The following is an 18912-nucleotide window of genomic DNA, read 5'->3' as shown; positions in this document are numbered from 1 at the left end:
TCTGGGAGCTCATGAGTGAACTTAAGTTCCTTATGTGCTCTTTCAAAAAGTTTAATCATTTAGAAATAAGGATACAGGAACACCACAGGTGCTGGGGGCTGCAATGCTTTCATTCCGGGCACTCTAAAATAATCAAAAGAGGAATTGCCCTAGTGCGCCTCAAACATGCCATTAAAAAATCATGCTACCACAGAACTGCAGACAGTTTGGCGAAACAGATTAATAGACTCCGGAAGAGTAGCTACCCGAAAGGGATGGTTACTCATGATGATGATTGGGGTTTTTGGCACAAGGGCCAGAAGTGGCCAAAGAATGCCAAGGGTATGTTACAGACTGACATTGGTAAATGAATAATGAATATGAAGATATAGATGAAACACAGCTGTACACGGGCCTAAAAAATATTTGTTGGAAAGTGTGTAAATATATTTGTAATAAAACTAGACAATGATACATGACATATGGTATCAATAAGGCATCAATAACTGGTGCAATAAATGGCTAATGACATTAAATACCACAAAATGCAAAGTAATGTCTTTTACCCGGAAGTCGGCAACCTCACAGTATCCCTACCATATTAACAATTACACTGTTACAACAGCTACACAATATAAGTATCTAGGGGTTCTATTCACATCAAATCTTTCTTGGACAGACCATATCACGTCAATTTCAGCTAATGCCTCCCAATCGTTGGGGTACTTGCGACGCAACTTAAGAAATGTTCCTTCAAATGTTCGCAAGCTAGCCTATCTAACTCTCGTTCGTCCCAAGCTCGAGTATGCATCTCCCATTTGGTCCCCTCACCAGAAATACCTAATTGAAACGCTAGAACGGATCCAGAATAGAGCAAGCCGCTTCATCATAAACGATTACAGCTACCAGTCTAGTGTTACACAAATAAAACTTAAACTTTCATTACAATCCTTGAGCACTCGCCGAGACATTGCCCTTTTAACACTGTTCCACAAATTCCTTCACTCCACTCGAACACCCGCATGCTTGAAACGACCCTACTCCACATCACATAGGCTTCATAATCATTTCAGCTATGCCCGCCTTTACGGGTCTACAAAGGCATTCCATTGCTCTGCTCTTCCTCGTGCTATCAGAATATGGAATTCGCTCCCTGACAGCATTGCAAGCCAATCTAACTACGATTCATTCCGTGATGCCTTGACTGAATACATGACTAACGAAAAGTGAAGTTTTACGTTTGTCGCACAATGCTTTCTATACTTGCACTATATTTACATCTTATTTTCGCATTATTGCTGTTATGTCGCTATGTGTACCGTTTCGTTGGAATGTCGCGTCCGTAACTTTTCTGTCATTGTTTTTCATCATTACTGTTGTTATTAATTACACGACTTCACTGAAAAATCTGTGTGATTTATTCCTTGTTATTATATTATGTTTTTTATGTTTCTTCTTTTCCCTAGTGAATCGTGATCTAAATAATTCTTTTTTCATCTCAGTTGTACTTTGGTTGTAGGTTGTAAAAAGACACGGTTTATAGATGCCTTGTATTCAATGTATTTTCTATGTACTGCCCCCCTTACTCAATGCCTCACTTTGAGGCCTGTAAGGTATTTTTAAATAAATAAATAAATATGCTGTGGAAAAGCAAAAAAGTGAAAAGAGGCAAGGTTCTGTAGCTTGTCATACTGTTTCTTATCATGTACTTCCAGATGGAGGTCACTGATGAGCTGCCACTGCCACGGTGGTAACAGCTTTGCTGGAGGCATCAGACGATGTTGAAGAAATGGTACCCCCCTTCAACGCTGAGACTGCATATGCAACGAGAAAGGCTCTCTCTGCAGGTCGATTACAAAAATCTTCGTAGCTTTGTAACCTGGGCCTATAGTATCACATAGACATTTTGCTACAAGGTAAGATAACTCTCATGTGCTTTTCCGGTTGTTCAGAATGTATCACGATACCTTGGAAAGTTTTCACGCTGGTGGCCAAGAAATTGAAATACTTTCGTGTGTCCTTGTTTATGAGGCCGATCTAGGGAGTTTGGGAAAATAATTCCTCATAGAAAATTGCCCGTTTTCAGCAGCAACCCAGCCGCTCACCATGGAGCCCAACAAGGGGATGCCGTAGGTCTAATAAAAACAAGCTCTGCGACTGCCAAATGTACGTTTCCGCTATAACCAAATATGTACAGCCAAGGTTGGTTGTACTACACAAGGTTAAACCTCGCTGCCAAGAATAACAGAAGTAAAAAGAAGTGTAGAGAGGACAGGAAGATGGTTACGCACATTAGGAAAAAGCTGCTAACGGACATGAAAAAGAAAGAGAAAAGGAAAAAAGCACCAGTAGATAAAACCAACTAACCGGTCAATGTAATGTATGTGCACAACTTTTCACACAAATTTAGGAAAATTACGACCAGACATAACATTAGGGTGCTTTTCTCAATTCCGCAAAAACTCGCAGGAATGTGCAAAAAGGTCACGAAAAACTTAACCATGATCACAGCTTCAACGTCAAACAGGGTCAGTTCATGAAACTTTCAAAAGGCATAGTATATAGAATCCCATTTTCACACGCAAAGCATACATCGCACAGACAGAGTACTGCCTGAGTGAAAGATTAAAATGACATAAATACATGTGCTAACAGCTGGTTGTGCTGCTGTGCACGGCAAAATGTGTTCCTGCACAACAAAATTAAAAAGAACTGCTGTTGCCACCGACTCTAATAACAAGACTACTAGGGAAATTTAAGAGGCTCTGAGGTAGGAAAAGATGCTGACACATGCGTGAATGCACCTTTTATCTTTCTCATGGCACCCAAGATATAGGTGGCAAAAAATGTCACTTAAACAAAATATCAAACACCTAGTGATAGTTAACCACTCATTGCATCCACTGTTTCATAAATATGTCCTCCCACTTCCAAGCTGTCCACATCTTTTTGTTGTCTAGTTAGCCTTGGCATCTGCACATACTTATTATAGACCACAGCCCATATAAGGGTCACGGTTCATCAACAATAAACCAGTTGGTAGTTTGCACTCTCTCGCCCAATCTGGTGTGTCTATTTGTGTTACTGTGATTAGCGTCACTCAGCGAAGTTCAATATGAATGAAAAATTAGCCCAGTTCCTCGCCTTACTCAAGTAGCTTTCAATTTCCCAGCAGAGTCAAAACAGTGCACCGAGGCCTTCATAGTAAACTTATGATCTACAATAAACAGGGTGTCTACCAAGTTGACATTTCCAAATTCACTGAGATTTCCAGGTTTTCCATGAGTACCTTTGTAAAATTCTCTAAGTGACACAAAACTTCGTTTTATGTCAAGACGGGTTGACACCATGTCGCTCAATGCTGCCACTCTCAAGTAAGCATAATAAAAAATAAACAATATGGCTTCTTTAGAAGCTGCGACAAACTTCCTTCCCATTTATTCCTCAATGCCTAGATCGTTTCTCTTTTCGTCCTAATTCCGCAGCATGTTCGCCCTGCAGACCATATGAAGCATCCTATTAGCCAGTTGTACAGTCAACGTCAAATTTTTTGGACTGCCTAGGGGCCGTGAAACACCAGAAAAATCGGGACGTTCCAAAAAAATGAATGCATGTCTTTTACTGTCCTTAAAAGGTCCCTGACCAGGCCACATAACAAATTTCAGTTATACGCTGGAAGTTGTTACGTGCCATCTGAGGAGCGTTCTGCTCTAAGAATTTTTCAAATGGTTTGAACCCATGATTTCAGGAGGCGAGGACCACTGCCAAGTGAGACACTCTCTCCACTTGCCCCGTCTAGCCTCCACAAGTGAAATCCTTCCACTGTGTTCTCCCGTACCGGAGCTCGAGGATTGCGTGACATATACGTCACGGGCCCGCCTTTATCTTTTGCCCCTTGCTTTTTTAGTTGTGCAGTCCACTTCCGCTGACGGTGTTACGCCCAAGCTGTTGCGTTTGTCTCGTTCGCGCAGCGCACGAGAACGCCCAACTAGTGGTATAAGCCAGTGCGACGTGAATACTGAGGAAGACACGAGCGGATCACAGGGCATGACGGCACGCTCGAGCATTGCAGAAAATAACATAGTCTCGTTGCCAGCGCGCGTGACTGCATGATGTGGGAATATGTCGATGAAACGGAAGCACATCTCTCTTGCAGCGATGCGAAGTAGAACAAGAACACGCATACATTCGGTTTGTATGTTTTATTATTTCTGTAAACTTTAAATTGTCGAATGAAGCGACATATTACACAAATAACGAATGTTGCCTTGAATAATTCTCCAAGTCACGCGTCACTGCGAGCAACGTCACAGCAGTACGTGTATGCAGGCGTACTTGTACGATTACGTCTGCTCTCCGACTGGGAACCCAGAGCCCGCGAGAGGAAGGGCAGAGGCATTCGGTTTGAAATTTCAGCTCTTTCCGCAGCGCGCTACGATGTAATACTTCGCAGTCACGATCGTTAGCACGCATAGTATACACAGCGCTTCTCAGCTCAAAATCGTCAAACTTCAATCAGTCAGACTTAACTCAGCTCAAATCGTCAGAGGGGCCCTTTAAGGGCTCAAATCACTGCAGGCACATCCGAAAAAGCTCAGAAGACCTACCAGTACACTAATTAGGCATATCAGTGCTCGTACTGTGACAGGAGATGGCGGGTGCAAGCGTGTATATTAAGGAATACATACAGTGTCTGATGACAATTGGCCTTCTTACCATGCTTATGCTTTATCGCAATACTTTTGCGTATGCTCCTCCACGAAACATTTCTGTACTGAGGAAGAAGCTGACTTTCGTGAGCAGGCAATCTGCAACATGTTGTGCCTTCCGAGCTTCGAAAGAAATCGCAAGGACAATAAATGCGGAGTGGGTGCCGTTGCTGACAGCGGCGATTTCTTTCAATGAAAAACACTGCACAGAATGGCAAGAAGCTTAATAGCGAACGTCGAAGCAGCTAGGCCTAGTGTTGCCACCGCGGTGGCTACGGCTGCCAGCAGATCCGCGTGCGAGAGCACCAGTTCGAGGCAACAAGGTAATCAAAATGGCGGCGATGGTGGTGGCTTTGATTAATGCTGTTTCGGACCGCCAGTTACGGCAAAAGTCCGAAAACTTGGTCTGTGAAGGGTTCTTGCGTCCGGAATTTCAAACGTTCTGATACATTGACTATATGGGGGATGTGGTGGCACTGCGAAGCCGTCCGAATTACCATATTTACTCCAATCTAGGCCGACCCCGATTCTAAGCCAACCCCCTCAAGTCCGAAGCCAAAAAAAAAAAAAAACTCAAATGTAGGCCGAATAACAAAAGCGAGGAAAGCGTTCACAAAATGCAAATGGCATTTATTGAATCTGAATGTGCAGAGCTCATACAACGTCGTCGCTGCTAGACTCGTCGCTGTGTTCCTTGTCACTGTCACCTTCAAACAGTGCACTATCTTCGGTACTGTCAAGCGCATTGGATATGCTTCCCTTTTTAAAGGCATGAACGATCAAAGTACCTGGGATGTCGTCCCACGCTGTAGCTACCCAGCCCGCCAGCTGCGATAGCGATGCACGTTTGATGCGGCCCGTTGCCGTAAGCTTGTGATCTTCATAAGTCAACCAGTCCGTGTAATATTTCTGCAGACGATCCTTGAAAGGTTTGTTGATGCAGACATCAAGTGGCTGCAACTGGCTTGTCATGCCGCCCGGTATGACAGCGAGGTCCGCGTTAACTTGGGTGAGCACAAACTTCACGTTGTCGGTCAAGTGCCCACGGTAAGAGTCGACCACAAGGAGCGAGTTCTTTGTCAAAAGGGTTCCTGGACGCCGTCACCACACAATCTTAACCCACTTTTCCACCACCGCACCCGTCATCCACCCGTTCTCATTTGCCCGCACAATGACATTTCTTGAGGAAATTTTCTCGAGCAGGCAGTGTCTTCCTTTTAAATATCATATAAGGAGGGAGTTTATGTCCATCAGCTGTGCAGCACAGCATCACAATTGCGCGCTGCTTCTCGTAGCCCGCAGAGCGCACCTTCACCTCCTTGGCACCCTTTTCACTCACAGTGTACGCCACTGGCATATCAAAATACACAGCCGTCTGGTGGGCGTTGCCGATTTGCCCAAGGTTGTAGCCTCTTCTCTCTTTCCCAGCATATAGCGCTGAAAAGCTATAAGCTTTTCTTCGAAATTGCTTGGCAGCTTCTGGGTGATTGAAGTGCGACAACGGAGGCTGAGGCCGAAGTGCTTCATGAATTTCAAAAGCCAGCCCCGGCTGGCTTTGAAATCCTTTGGCATTAGGCCTTGCTCCCTCAAAAGTTCCCTAGCTTTCGCTTGGAGCACTTCTGTTGTCGCTGGAAGGGCAGCTGCTCTCTGCGTCCGAACAAAGTCGGCCAAAACTGCCTCCACTTCGTGGTGACGGCCTTTCTTTGGTCCACTAAATGCCATCCTCGTTGCGGCATGCGTAAAAAGATGCTGTTGTTGTCCCCTCCAACGACGAACGTTTTTCTTGTGGACGCCGAAGTCCTGCCCGGCTTGAAGGTTCGACGATGCCTCTGCGGCTATCACAACTTTTCGCTTGAAAGTGGCGCTGTGGTGGCCTCTCGTGCTTGGTGCCATCGCGATAACACCACACTGCACACCGATATGGCCGACACCACACAGGTCAAAATGGCGACCTCGCTTGGGTATGGTTGGCTACTGGCACGCCTAGTAGCGGCTGCGACACTGACTTTTCTAGATGGCGCTAGCTATGCACCATATTTAGCAGTTTCAATGAAAAACTGGCGCGTTTCTTAAAATCCTTGAATCTAAGCCGACTCTAGAGTTTGAAATATGATTATTTGAAAAAACCTATCGGCCTAGATTCGAATAGATACGGTATCAGGCGTCCGAAAGTGGGTCGTTGACGGTACACTGGCAGCTCCTCCAGCGGATGACACGGTGTCAAGGAGGATTCGTTACGATTCCTTCCTACTGTGACTTTCTTACCCTTTCAACAAAATTACAGCTTATTTTCCCTGATAGAAGTACAAATTCCCTGAGTTTTCCCTGAGCATTTCCAGACTATTCAAAATCCCTGAGAATTCCCGGTTTTCCCAGTTTTCGCGGTTGGTAGACACCCTGAATAAAGCCATTCATAAAATCACAATTCAGGTTCCTCTGAGGCAACTTCCTCCCTATCCCTGCACTCCACTTCCACATCTCATTACAAGAGATATATATTTGGCAAATTTTAATAAAATGAGGCGATCTTTTTTTTTGTGGAAATTATAGTTATTAAAACTTGTCTGTGTAGACATCGCAATTCTGTAGCATCAGCTGGGTTATTTGAAAAACAGACATTACTTGCAGAATAAAAACCAGCATGATGCTAGCTAATTAAACTCTCTAATCAACTTTAATATTATTCACTTTAGAGGAGATGTCCCAAATCTGAGCGGTAAAGAGCTGAGCGGTAAAAAGCTGAGCTGTAAAGAAGTGAAGTCCATTTATCAGGAATATATTCTGCTTAAGCACCAGTTTTGAGGAATCTTGTTACGAAGAACTGCTACTGCACATGTCCTCAAATTCCGTAGCTAAATGCAATTATGTTCCAGTTAACACTGAACAACACTGGAAAAATGCAGGTAAGTGTTAACTGGACCATCAATACATTTAATCAAATTGAAAGTGCAGTGCTTGTGCGTGTCCTTCTACTACTTGTGCAATCTTTTTGTGCTACAGTTAAATATGGTCAGCCTTTGTAGACCTGATCAGCCAGCTTTATTATCGGAGACCACTGCCCTTCTTGAACACTCTGTGGCCTATACAGATGCAGAATGAAAAGTAAGAATGGTATGTTTTATGAGCCCAACACACTATAAAGCTCAAGTCGCTCAAACTCAAGATAGAATAACCAGGTAGTACACTATTACTTGAGCTGCAGGCCATACACAACAAGATTAGTCAAAGCACCTAGCTTGAGCAGCACAGTCAAACATGAAGAAAGCAATATGAGAGGGAGCCAGCAATAAAAAGGCACAAAACGATTGCTTTGAAGTGTCTTCTAATACTTTTTCATTGTCATCCACACAATTTTCTTCCTACAAACCCCACACTCAATGCTACTAGTACACTTTGCAGTCTCAATGTAGTCAAGTATTCCAAGCAAATCACTATCACAATGCACTTCTGTGAATAGATGTTCAAAACCACTACAGCTTAGCAAAAACATTCACTCTCTCCTTACTTGAAGCCCCTACCTAATTACCCTTTAAGTGTATCTTTTTTTGATGAAATTAAGCTCTTCTCTCTGACATGTGTTTTGATTTTATATGTCTGTTCCCTTTCTCACAGCCCCTCACCTCCAGAGGCATCGAGCCTGGGCAGCTCCTACACTTTCGTTCACTAAGGTATAGGCATGATCCAGGACCTTTAGGTCCTAGGTACCATGAACCATAACTTCATAATTTTTTGCCTGTTTCTACCTGAGAAAACAATAGCTGAAAATCCAAGCCCAACTAACCTGCTAAACTATGTGGGTGGGCTTAAAGATAACAAGCTTCACAGTAACTCCTCTAGTACTTGCATGATGCACTACTTTCACCCTCAAAATTCACAAAAAAAACAGGAGGAGGGAGGGGGTTGGCAAAAAGCTTACATATGCTTGGGTTCAACAAATTGTGGCATGCCTCACAGTGCAGTTCATAACTCATACAACTAAGCTTACCGGCATTGTTTGGGTTCAATTTTCTCCATCTTTAACTTCAAGGTGTCAAGAAACCTTCCAACATCAAGTTTCTTGGACGGATCTAATGAAAGTGCGAGCTGTATAGCCAAGCATACAAGCGCTGCTGCATTGTATCCCAGAAGATGGGCATGTGTCAGCTTGCCTTGATTCTGTGCTACCTAGATACAAAGAGCATTAACATGTTTGAATTCGCTGCAGCAAATAACATTCCTGCAAACCTGTGCGCTTTAGAATTCGTAAAAATCCTGTGGACAAAACAGGTGGGACGAAGTGGAAGGGGGCACAGTATAGTGCTTAAATTTACAAAATTTGCTCTGAGCACTTCTTTTGTTGGATATATACACACTTTATTAACAACATTTTACCTTAAGATGCAGCATACAAGCAGCAGCAAACTTGAAACCGCAGAGACTGACCATATTGTGTTAGACCACTGCATGACTCTTTCAGCAACATTGCTGTTGCCGATACCACCTGCTTTAGGTACTTGTCTGAATAAGTTTGCTCTAAACAAGTACCTCTCTGGTATATGGCATCTTGCGCTGCTACAAGAGGATGACGTCAGTATTACCATAATTTCCTTTTTTTGCATGCAGTGTTTGCAATTCTGTGCCAGCCCATCTTTTAACAGCTTTACAACATTTTCCCAAACACAGTTCATCATTCATAAAATTTGTTCCAACATTCGTAAAATCACAGAATGAACCCAAATTCATAAACTTTCTAGAAAATTGGGGAGCTGGCCAGGTATGGAATAAGATATATCCCTATTACTATTCACAGGTGCCTACTATGAGAGGATTCAGGAGACAGAGCACTCCTGCAGGAATCATACGCACCTATTACAGGGAGGCTAGAGGCTAAACTCTGCTTATTTGGCACATACATTAAGCATATTAGTGTCTCAGCACAACGCTACTGTTCTGTCATTATCACCAGAGCTGCTCTCCAGCCAACTGTCAGATTGTGTGCTAGCTGAGCCATGCCAAGTACATAAGGGGTAGAGATTAGTCAGTTACCTTGGTATCTATACCATAACATATAATTACTGCTACGAGCATGCACATAAAGGCACACACGGAAGAGAGACAATGGAAAACACACTGATGGAGCCACCAGTGTCAACGTGATTGATATGTTTCCATTGCGTATGCTTATCTTTACACTGCATACAGCAGGAGGCGCACAATTTTGTAAAAATATTGCTTGTTCTTTGCTGCGCTTTTTGAGGCCCTCCCTGTTATATCCCACCTATGATGCCATAGAACCGTGCAACAGTCCTTAGACACCAGCCATTGGGAGATTTCTCATAGTCATGAGATATTTTTGAACAAAAGCTCGAGCACACATGTACCCCCTCGAACCTTCTAATAAACAAAGTATGATGGTTAAAGCGCCCCACCTGTCTTGTCAGCACTGTTTCATCGCTTGCTGGCATATTTGTCTAACACCTACCTTGAGAGGTTACTATAAGGGTCATTCCACACCAACTATCCCAACGTGCCGCTCAAGCAAAATACATTTCTTTCAAAAAAATTACTCAGAAATGACGTATATAAGCATTACTTGCATAGTATTTTCTCGAAATATTTTTAGCGGAAAAATTTCTTGGCACCCGTGAGGGCCATTCAATTTCATTAAATGGTGGAAAACCAGGTGCAAAACAAAAATTTGCCAAAAATCTACCGTTTCACGCAATATTTAGAACTTTTGAGTTTTTATGTTGTCTGAACATTGTGCTTTCGTTATAAGACCGTGTCGCAAAGTGATTTTATGTACTTTAACTCTTAACACCAGGGTAAAAATATGCAAATAATAGCGTTCTTGAGAAATTTTTCACAAAAAACGGTAATGGAAATAAACCTGGAATTCTTTTTATAGAGCTATCCCTAAAACGTACTATCTTTTAAAATTTTATTTTCGCCAATGTGCTGCACGCAGGCTCTAAAATAAAAGCCTGAATTTGTCAAAAATGCTATTTGGCATGTTTAGATGTTGGTAACACACTAAGGTGGTTCATTGAAATACATGCAGAAAAGCAGATAAAACTGAAAAGCACACCACCTTTTGCCACGGAAATTTTAATCAAAGTAATTTGCGTTATCACCGAGAAAAACTTTTTGAATTCGAGTCCCATCACTGTAATATTTTGGTCATAGCATGTTGGCTGGACACACAAACCAACTGAATTTCCTGCAGAAAAAAGGGTGGTGTATCCACGGCATATGGTTTTCGTTTTTATCGTACTGTATTCTTTGTATGAACAAGAAGAAAGGGGGTTAACTGAGGGGCCAGATTTTTATTAGTCGTATCATAAGAAGCCAACAAACACTGACACCAAGGATAACATAGGGGAAATTACGTGTGCTTAATAAATGAAATAAAGAAATTAATGGAAGTGAAAGTGGATGAAAAAACAACTTGCCGCAGGTGGGGAACGATCCCACAACCTTCGCAGGTTGTGGCATTGATTTATCGTTTTCTTATTTCATTTATTAAGCACAAGTAATTTCCCATATGTTATCCTTGGTGTCAGTGTTTGCTGGCTTATGTATTATTTGTATGTTACACGGGCTGATCATTTTCAAGTTTTACATATGTTTAAAAATTGCCTGCGGTAGATAGCATAATCCTTGTTCTTGAACTGGATTATTTAAAGGCAGACAATACTAGCACAAGAAATCGAAACACATATTAAACTAATTACCAAAAATTCACTGACTGACTTCTGAATTCGTTACTATACAGCATATACTGCAATTTACAAATCACAGGCACTGAGCCTACAAGATGTATCCACTTGGAATGAACTTCCAGGATGACAACACCAGTTCAGAGATATATTTTCCCAAAATGAGACAAAATATGTGGGCATTCCAGATACTTTTATGCTTCAATGCATAAGAGCATATGTTAAAAAGTAAGTAAACAAAGTAAACAACAGTGCATTACTGTGGAGATTTTAAATGACACATACATTATATAGAAACTAGCCTTATCCTGGAAATTAATTCCAAGTGTAGGCGCTTTGTAAACTCACTGGCTACAATTCTGAAATTGCAATATGTGCAGCAAGGTAACCAATTAATAAGCTAATTAGTGAAATTTTGTTGATTTGTTGAATATGTTTTGATTTCTCGTGCAAGTAATGTACACCTCTCCGACTAATTCCGCTCAAGGACTAGAATTATGTTATCTGCAACAGCCTGTATTTAAAAATTCCATAAAACTTGAAAATGATCCCCTGTATATAAGACGGTAAAAAAATATAGCAAGATCATTGGCTTAGGCACCACAATGCCCCCAATAATAAAGAGCCATATTTATTAGTTTCTCCAGGCTTGACATCACAAAGACCGTGTGCTGCGTGTGCTAACAAACACTTTGTAGATTACTGTCTATCTGACACCAAGAAGCAGTAATAATAGTAGAGGCATATCACAAAGCCAGTGAAATATGCTCAACAAAGCTGCCTATCAATTATATTTGTAGGGAGCTGGGTTTAGCGGAGGCAAGGAATACACATTTTGACAGCTTGAGAATGTAGAGTCAAGTGGCTTTATTCAAAAGTAAAAGCAGGTTTACTGAGTGGTTGTGGTGGCAACCCGTCGGGTGAGTAAAGGGCAACGACCCCCACGGCGAGGCAAACTGGATTTCCAAGGAGCGGGGACAACGAAGTGATGGACGGTCGCTACAAGGGCTCCCTTTTAGAATGCCAGAGGCTTAGGTGTGAATGGCGGAAAGAATGAAGAGTTAATGTTCAAGATAGGCTGGTTTTACGTGGTCCCATAACACTGTCTATTCTTTGCCCCGAACACCAATGTTCAAGGTTTTCTCTGAACGCAAAATTAGATGAAAGGGGCCTTCATAGGAAGGAGTCAATAGTGGCTTGATAGAGTCGTGTCGTGGAAAGATGTCTGTGGTTGTGTCCATTATCGGGAAACTAAACATAGGCTGCCCACAGGCGATACGTGGGGTTGTGAGTTGAAGCTGGTCGAGCCACAAATGTAGCGCGGCCGCTGGCGGAGTGCCTTGCTGGGTGCCAAAAACAATGGAAGGCAGATTGCTGATCCATAGAGCATCTCATCTGCGCTGACTCTGAGGTCATCCTTGATTGATGTTCACAGCCCCAGTAATACTAGGGGTAGCTCTTCCACCAAGTGCCGTCTTTCGAGTGTGGCAGTCAACGACGCCTTCAGTTGTCGGTGGAGACGCTCGACCATGCCCTTGCTCTCTGGGTGGTAAGCTGTGGTGTTATAGGCGCATGCCGAGCAGTCTCGTTAAAGACAGAAAAAAGTTAGCTTTGAAATTTCCGGCTTTTATCAGTAGTCATGGGCAAAAGGCAACCGTACTGCGACACTCACGTAAACAACAAATAGTTCCGCCACTGTTTTGGCCGTGATGTCTTGTAAAGCCATCACCTCATACCACCTACAGTACCACTCGACACACATGAGGAGGTACTTGAAATCTAGGCATGACAGAAGAGGCCCCACCAAGTCTAATTGGACGTGATCGAAACAGTTTTCTGGTGGTTGAAATAGCTGCACTGCTGAACCTGTGTGCCGGGTCACTTTCACACTGTCACAACTTCACATGCTTCGCAGCTTCTTGCCCAGCTTTGAGCATTTTTGTTGATACCTGGCCAGACAAAGTGGTCTGTGATAAGCCTCTATATCTCTCTGATGCCGGGATGGCTTAGCCCGTGCAGTTAATTGATTGGCCACCAAAACTGATGTGGCACTAACGGGTGAGCAGCTGCCTGCGATGTGTCGCACGTGAACAAAGTTGTGTAGGGAAGCAGCACCTCTACAAGCTGGAGCAACGGGCCCTTTTCCCACAATTGGCACAGCTCGGGGTCATTTTGCTGGGCGGAGGCTAGAGCTTGGAAATTCACAGGGCCAGCAAGCATACCGCCTATCCGCAACAGTGCGTCAGCTGCCTGATTTTTGATCCCAGAGATATAGCGGATGTTTCTAAAAAATTCTGAGATAAAGGAAAGTTGCTGAAGCTCACATTCTGAGTAGGAGGAACTGTTGTTCTTGAAAACGAAGGTTAACGGCTTGTGGTCAGTCAGAATGTACAAGCTACAGCCTTCAAGAAAAAAAAAACGAATGCTTGACAGCACAAAAGATGGCCAACATTTCCCGCTTGCAGGTGCTCTAGCAAGCTTCTGTAGGTTTGAGGCACTTGGAGAAGGCTTGCGGCCTCCAGTCTGTGCCATCATGCTGCTGCAGTACTGCACCCACTGCCAAGGTCGGCGTATCTACCATAAGGCGAGTTAGCACGTCGGGCAACGGATGAATCAGCAACACTGCGGTCACCAACCACGTTATGGCTTCCTGGAAGGAATGTTTGAGCTCTAAGGACTAGAAAAAGGTAGGCGGGTTTTATTTATTTATTTATTTGTTTTTTTTAAGTCACAACGCAGCAGGTTGGCAAGCAGCTGACGAACTTGCGCACAGGATGGTATGAAGTGCCTGTGAGAAGTTATGAGCCCCAGAAACTCGTGCAACTTTTGGAAGGAGATTGTTGAAGGGAAGTCCTTGATTGCCTGCACCCGTGATTCCAGTGGCTTGAGGCCTTGCGATGAAATACGATGGCCGAGAAAATCCAGGGCTTCAACTCCGAAAATGCATTTTTGGGACTTTAGGACCAGGCCGTGTTCATCCAGTCGCTCAAATAGAAGGCGAAGGCTTGCAATGAGAATGTCATCAAGGTAGATGAAAATGAATGGGAGTCTGCGTGTAACCTCATCCGTGAACATTTAAAAAGTTTGCACCGCATTCTTCAAACTGAAGGCATACGGACAAACCAAAACAGGCCAAATGCAAGTGATTCCTGTCTTGAGAGGGTTGCTGGGTTCAACAGGAATTTGGTAGTACGGACTCAGCAAATCAATCTTGCTGTATATTTTGGTTCCTGCAAGATAGGCGTCGAAGTAATGTATGTGGGGAAGGGGATATTGATCGCGAGTAGTGAAGGCATTCAAAGCTCGATAACCACCATAAGGCTGCCAGTCTCCGCTGTGCTGCTTTGGAATCAGATGGAGGGGTGAAGACCAATTGCTGGAGGAAGGACAAATAATGCTGAGCTAAAGCAAGTGTGCCAACTCACGGCCGGCAACTTCCAACCTCCATACAGCGAGCCCCCATGGCCGGGCGGCGACAGGTGGGCCAGTGGTGGTGATATGATGTGTCACCTTGTGCTTCACGGGCAGCACATCGTTTTGGAGCTTTGCGAGTTGCGGGTACTCAGTTTTGTTGTATGTTGAGACCAGCCGAAACTTATGGATGCCAGATGAGGTGAGGTTGGACTGCAGGCCAAGTACATCAAGGAATGTGCTGTTATTTTTTAGGCGTCGATCGCGAACGCTCACATCCAGTTCGAAATGGCTGAAGAAGTCCGCTCCCTGCATGGCAAAGCTGACGTCGGCGACCACAAACACCCATCTGTACAAGCGCCGGAGTTGAAAACGGGCCTCAACGTGCATAAACCAAACACGGGGATTCTTGGGCCAAAAGCTGGGCAGCTGAAGCTGTGTGGCGATGACAGGAGATGTAATCATGGCGTCGTCTCTGTCAGCATGGGTCGGAACAGCATCGTCCATGGCTAGTGTCAGAAAAAAAAAACATAAATGTCCTGGGTCACCACTTGCTGGGAGCTCGATTTAACAGAGGCAAGGAATACACATTTTGATAGCTTGAGAACATAGAGTCGATTGGATTTATTCAAAAGTAAAAGCAGGTTTGCAAAGTGGTTGTGGTGGCACACATGTCGGGCGAGCAGGGGGCAATGACCCCCACCGTGAGACAAGGCACGGAGAGCAATGGGAATGACCCCACGGTGAGGTAAACTGGATTTCCGAGGAGTGGGGACAACGAAGCGACGGACGGTCGCTACATATTCACCAAATGTATTAGTCTTTTTTCACTGGTTTCGCGGTAACTGAATGTGTGTCGTTCAAATGGTGCTCCCAGTTGACGCTCATCCAAGGGATTTAGGGCCAGCTCTACCACGTCAAACATAAGTGGCCGCTTATGCATGCTTCCAGTAGCACGGATGTGCACTATCTCTATCTACCTTAAAGGGACACTAATGGGTACCAGAAAGTCAAGTTAAAGTGGTAGAGCAATGTTCTAGAACGTCTAAGGCGTCAATATAATCGCGAACAGAGCTTTAGTAACTGAGAAATTGAGGTAAATGCATGACACGATTTGAGACCCCCCAGCGACATTCCGGTACTAGCCCGATGACGAAAGCACTCCTCATAATTTGTGTTACTAATACTCAACTACTCGTATAAAAAAATATCATTTCATTCGATTATAAGGCGGAAGAAAATGCTACTTGTCTACGTCTATTCGGTTCTAAGAAAAAGCATTTTGACATTACCCTTCAGTAGTATGGGTGGTCGAAAGGTTTTGTTTCCGCTCGACTCTGCGCCACGCACGCTTCGGAATTTCAGTAGTTTCGTTATCGCATCGTGCTGTGTGGGTTCTGCTGGCTCGCGAAACTTTCATTTCGAACAAGCAGTGAGAATGCCACGTCCTTGTGATGTCGTGGGAAGCCCTCGTTGCTTTCCCGCTCCGGAGAGCCGGTGTAGAGGCCGCCGTCGTAGTACGCAACGACCCCGGCAGCGCGAGCCCTCAGCAGCAGGTCGCGCTCGTCAGTGCTCAAATTGCTGAAGTTGAGCCCAGCATCGCGAGCCAATCTGTTGTTGTCAGGGTCCATGGCGACGAGCGTCGAAGTTTGCGTCATAGGATAAAGTACCAGCTTATGGTCGCGCGTTTCTCCTTCCGCTAGCCACCATACTCCCGCTTTCGATCTGCTGTCGGCTCTGTCTTGGCTCTGTTTCTGGCCCCGCGTTTGTGTTTTGCGCAGAAAAGCCGTAGCGCCGTCTGCGGACGCCGTTCTACTCACCGATGGCGCAACGTCACTATGAGACCATGATGTCAGTACTCCTCGATCGGAGGGCAGGCGTTTTGAACTGCGTTAGAGGTACGCAGATGCTTCAGAACGCTTTTTCTCTCTCCTTGGCACGAAACAAGCGTTTCGAGTTTTCTGGGATGGTACTTCAACAGTACACGTTCACTTTATAGTAACCTTTAGTGTCCCTTTAAGTAGGCATCCTTTCAAGATTTAAATTCTTGTGAGCATCAGGTGGTAAAGTTTTTATCTCTCCGTACACACCACCATCTGCACCATGGATTGCATTTCTCATCAGTATGCATGAGGAGAAGTAAAAGTGCTAACCAAAATATTGCAATGCTGAGACTTAAATTCAAAAATTGTTTTCTCAGTGACAACGCAAACTATTTCGATTAAAATTTCCATGGCGACAGTCGTTATTCTTCTCGATTACATCCACTTTTCTGAACATTTTTCCTTGGCCCATCTTAGTGTGTTACTGACTAGATCTAAACAGAGGCCAAAATAGCATTTGGGCCAAATTCAGGCTCTTACTTTAGACCCTGGAGTGAATGCAGCGCTAAGGCGAAAATAAAATTTCAGAAGATGCACATTTTATGGTAGGTAAATGAAAATAATTCCAGGTTTTTTTCCGTGACCACTTTTTGGAAAAGGTGCTACAATTTGCGCATTTTTAGCTTGGTGTTCATGGTTAAAGAATAAATGTACTTTGTAAAACTGTTTTCTAATGAAAGAATAATGAAAGAACAAAAACACGTTTGAAATATTGCACGAAACAGTAGATTTTTGGCAAATTCTTGTTTTGCACCTGGTTTTCAACAGTTTTGTGAAATTCAAATGGCCCTCACGGGCGCAAGAAGTTTTTTCACTCAAAATATACTGGGAAAATACTGTGCAACTTATAAGCACATACATGAAATTTTTTTGTAATTTTTTTAGGGAAATGGATATTGGTCAAGTGCCACGGTTCAGACGTTTAGTGTTGAATGACTCATAAGTGCATCGTCAAAGGAAAAAGCAACAAAAGTTGGAAGGCAGAGTGCACAATGTCATTGAAAGCGAAGTGGTAATTGGAAAGCCAGCGATGTTCACAAAAGGATGGACTGGTATTTGACATGGATCTTTCAGAAAACTGGGGCTCAACGATTTCTTCAAAAGCGTTTGTTTGATGACGCTACCTTGCTATAAAAGTAATGCCATGTGGTTCAGTAGCAAAACATTAGAAAAAAACTGCCCACACATGTTGAATGCTTCTAGCAGTCCCGACTTCTGTTTGGGTTGACAATCTGAACACGATTGCCTGAATGTCTTGCTGGTGTAGTGAAAGTCATGCAGAATGTTTGGATGCAGAACACAGCTCTACTTTACTGTAATGGCAGTGTAGTATTCTCAGAAGCTCTAAATTAGTTCACAGCACTTCTTGCCTATAATCAGTCAATACCAGTGTAGGGATTGTTTCTGATGCATCATTTCAATGACTTAGCAGCAGCTACAGGCACCTGGCTAGGAGACTGTACACATTCTGCAAAAGAGCAGACTGCTTATAGTTTCATAATTATTAATAGAAGTTCGTTTGAACTTTTCACTAGTAACCTCAACTGGATAAGCAGGTAGTACAAGGAGTCTATTCACAACAAACACCTTCATTTGCTCTCACACTTTTTTCACGAAAGCAGTCATGGCACAGTTGCACGATTAAAGTCAATGGCCCAAAAATATGCAATTTTTCAAATTTTATTAGATAAATCCAAAAATGCGGAACTTCACACTTTCCTGTCCGCACCTACACCCATCAATAGCCTGTTATCGATGATTTCAACTTCAAATTTTGCCACACTCGAGGTGCTTTGAGACAGTTAGCGTCATCCCGGGCATAAAAGAGGAACTATTTTTTTAGTTTCGGTTTCGTGTTTCTTTTTTTCACCGCGGGGGGATTTTAAAGTGTGTTTTAGTTGGGTGTGACGAGCACCCGTAGCTTCCAACATGGTGTCGACGTCACGCGCAGATGCCTTTCGGGAACGGCGAATTTCGAAGAATTCTGACGAGTCTATGTCAGAATTTTCTGAAGGTGGTAGCAGCACAGACTCAGAAGTTATACCTCAGCACAGACGTCAAAAGTGCACCAAATAGTCCCGAAACATCAGCAGGTATCCGCCAGCAGGTTTTGTTTTCTACTCCAAACTATTTCATAGCTGCTATGCTCAAAGATAACCAGTGCGTTCCAAAGGTTACAGTTCTTATCCGCAGGGCGTCAACATTGTTTGAGCAGGACTACTTGCCAGTGGT

General features: G+C 43.6%; 1 protein-coding gene across 9 annotated transcripts in view; it reads right to left on the bottom strand.

Moving 5' to 3' along the window:
- LOC135901599 (ADP-ribosylhydrolase ARH3-like) overlaps window positions 1–18912 on the bottom strand; it is a 92773-nt gene that overhangs the window by 11329 nt on the left and 62532 nt on the right. For 8 of the 9 annotated variants that reach the window (XM_065431432.1, XM_065431436.1, XM_065431430.1 and 5 more), the window contains one exon: window positions 8674–8852. The exons of the other annotated variant lie outside the window; for it this stretch is intronic. In XM_065431432.1, the coding sequence (XP_065287504.1) occupies window positions 8674–8852 (179 nt within the window). The remainder of the gene's footprint in view (window positions 1–8673; window positions 8853–18912) is intronic. 9 annotated transcript variants of the gene reach the window in all.

Source organism: Dermacentor albipictus, chromosome 1 (assembly GCF_038994185.2).
Source record: "Dermacentor albipictus isolate Rhodes 1998 colony chromosome 1, USDA_Dalb.pri_finalv2, whole genome shotgun sequence".
NCBI lineage: Eukaryota > Metazoa > Arthropoda > Arachnida > Ixodida > Ixodidae > Dermacentor > Dermacentor albipictus.
Note: the sequence above shows the minus strand (reverse complement) of the source record. Positions and strands in the feature narration are given on the sequence as shown.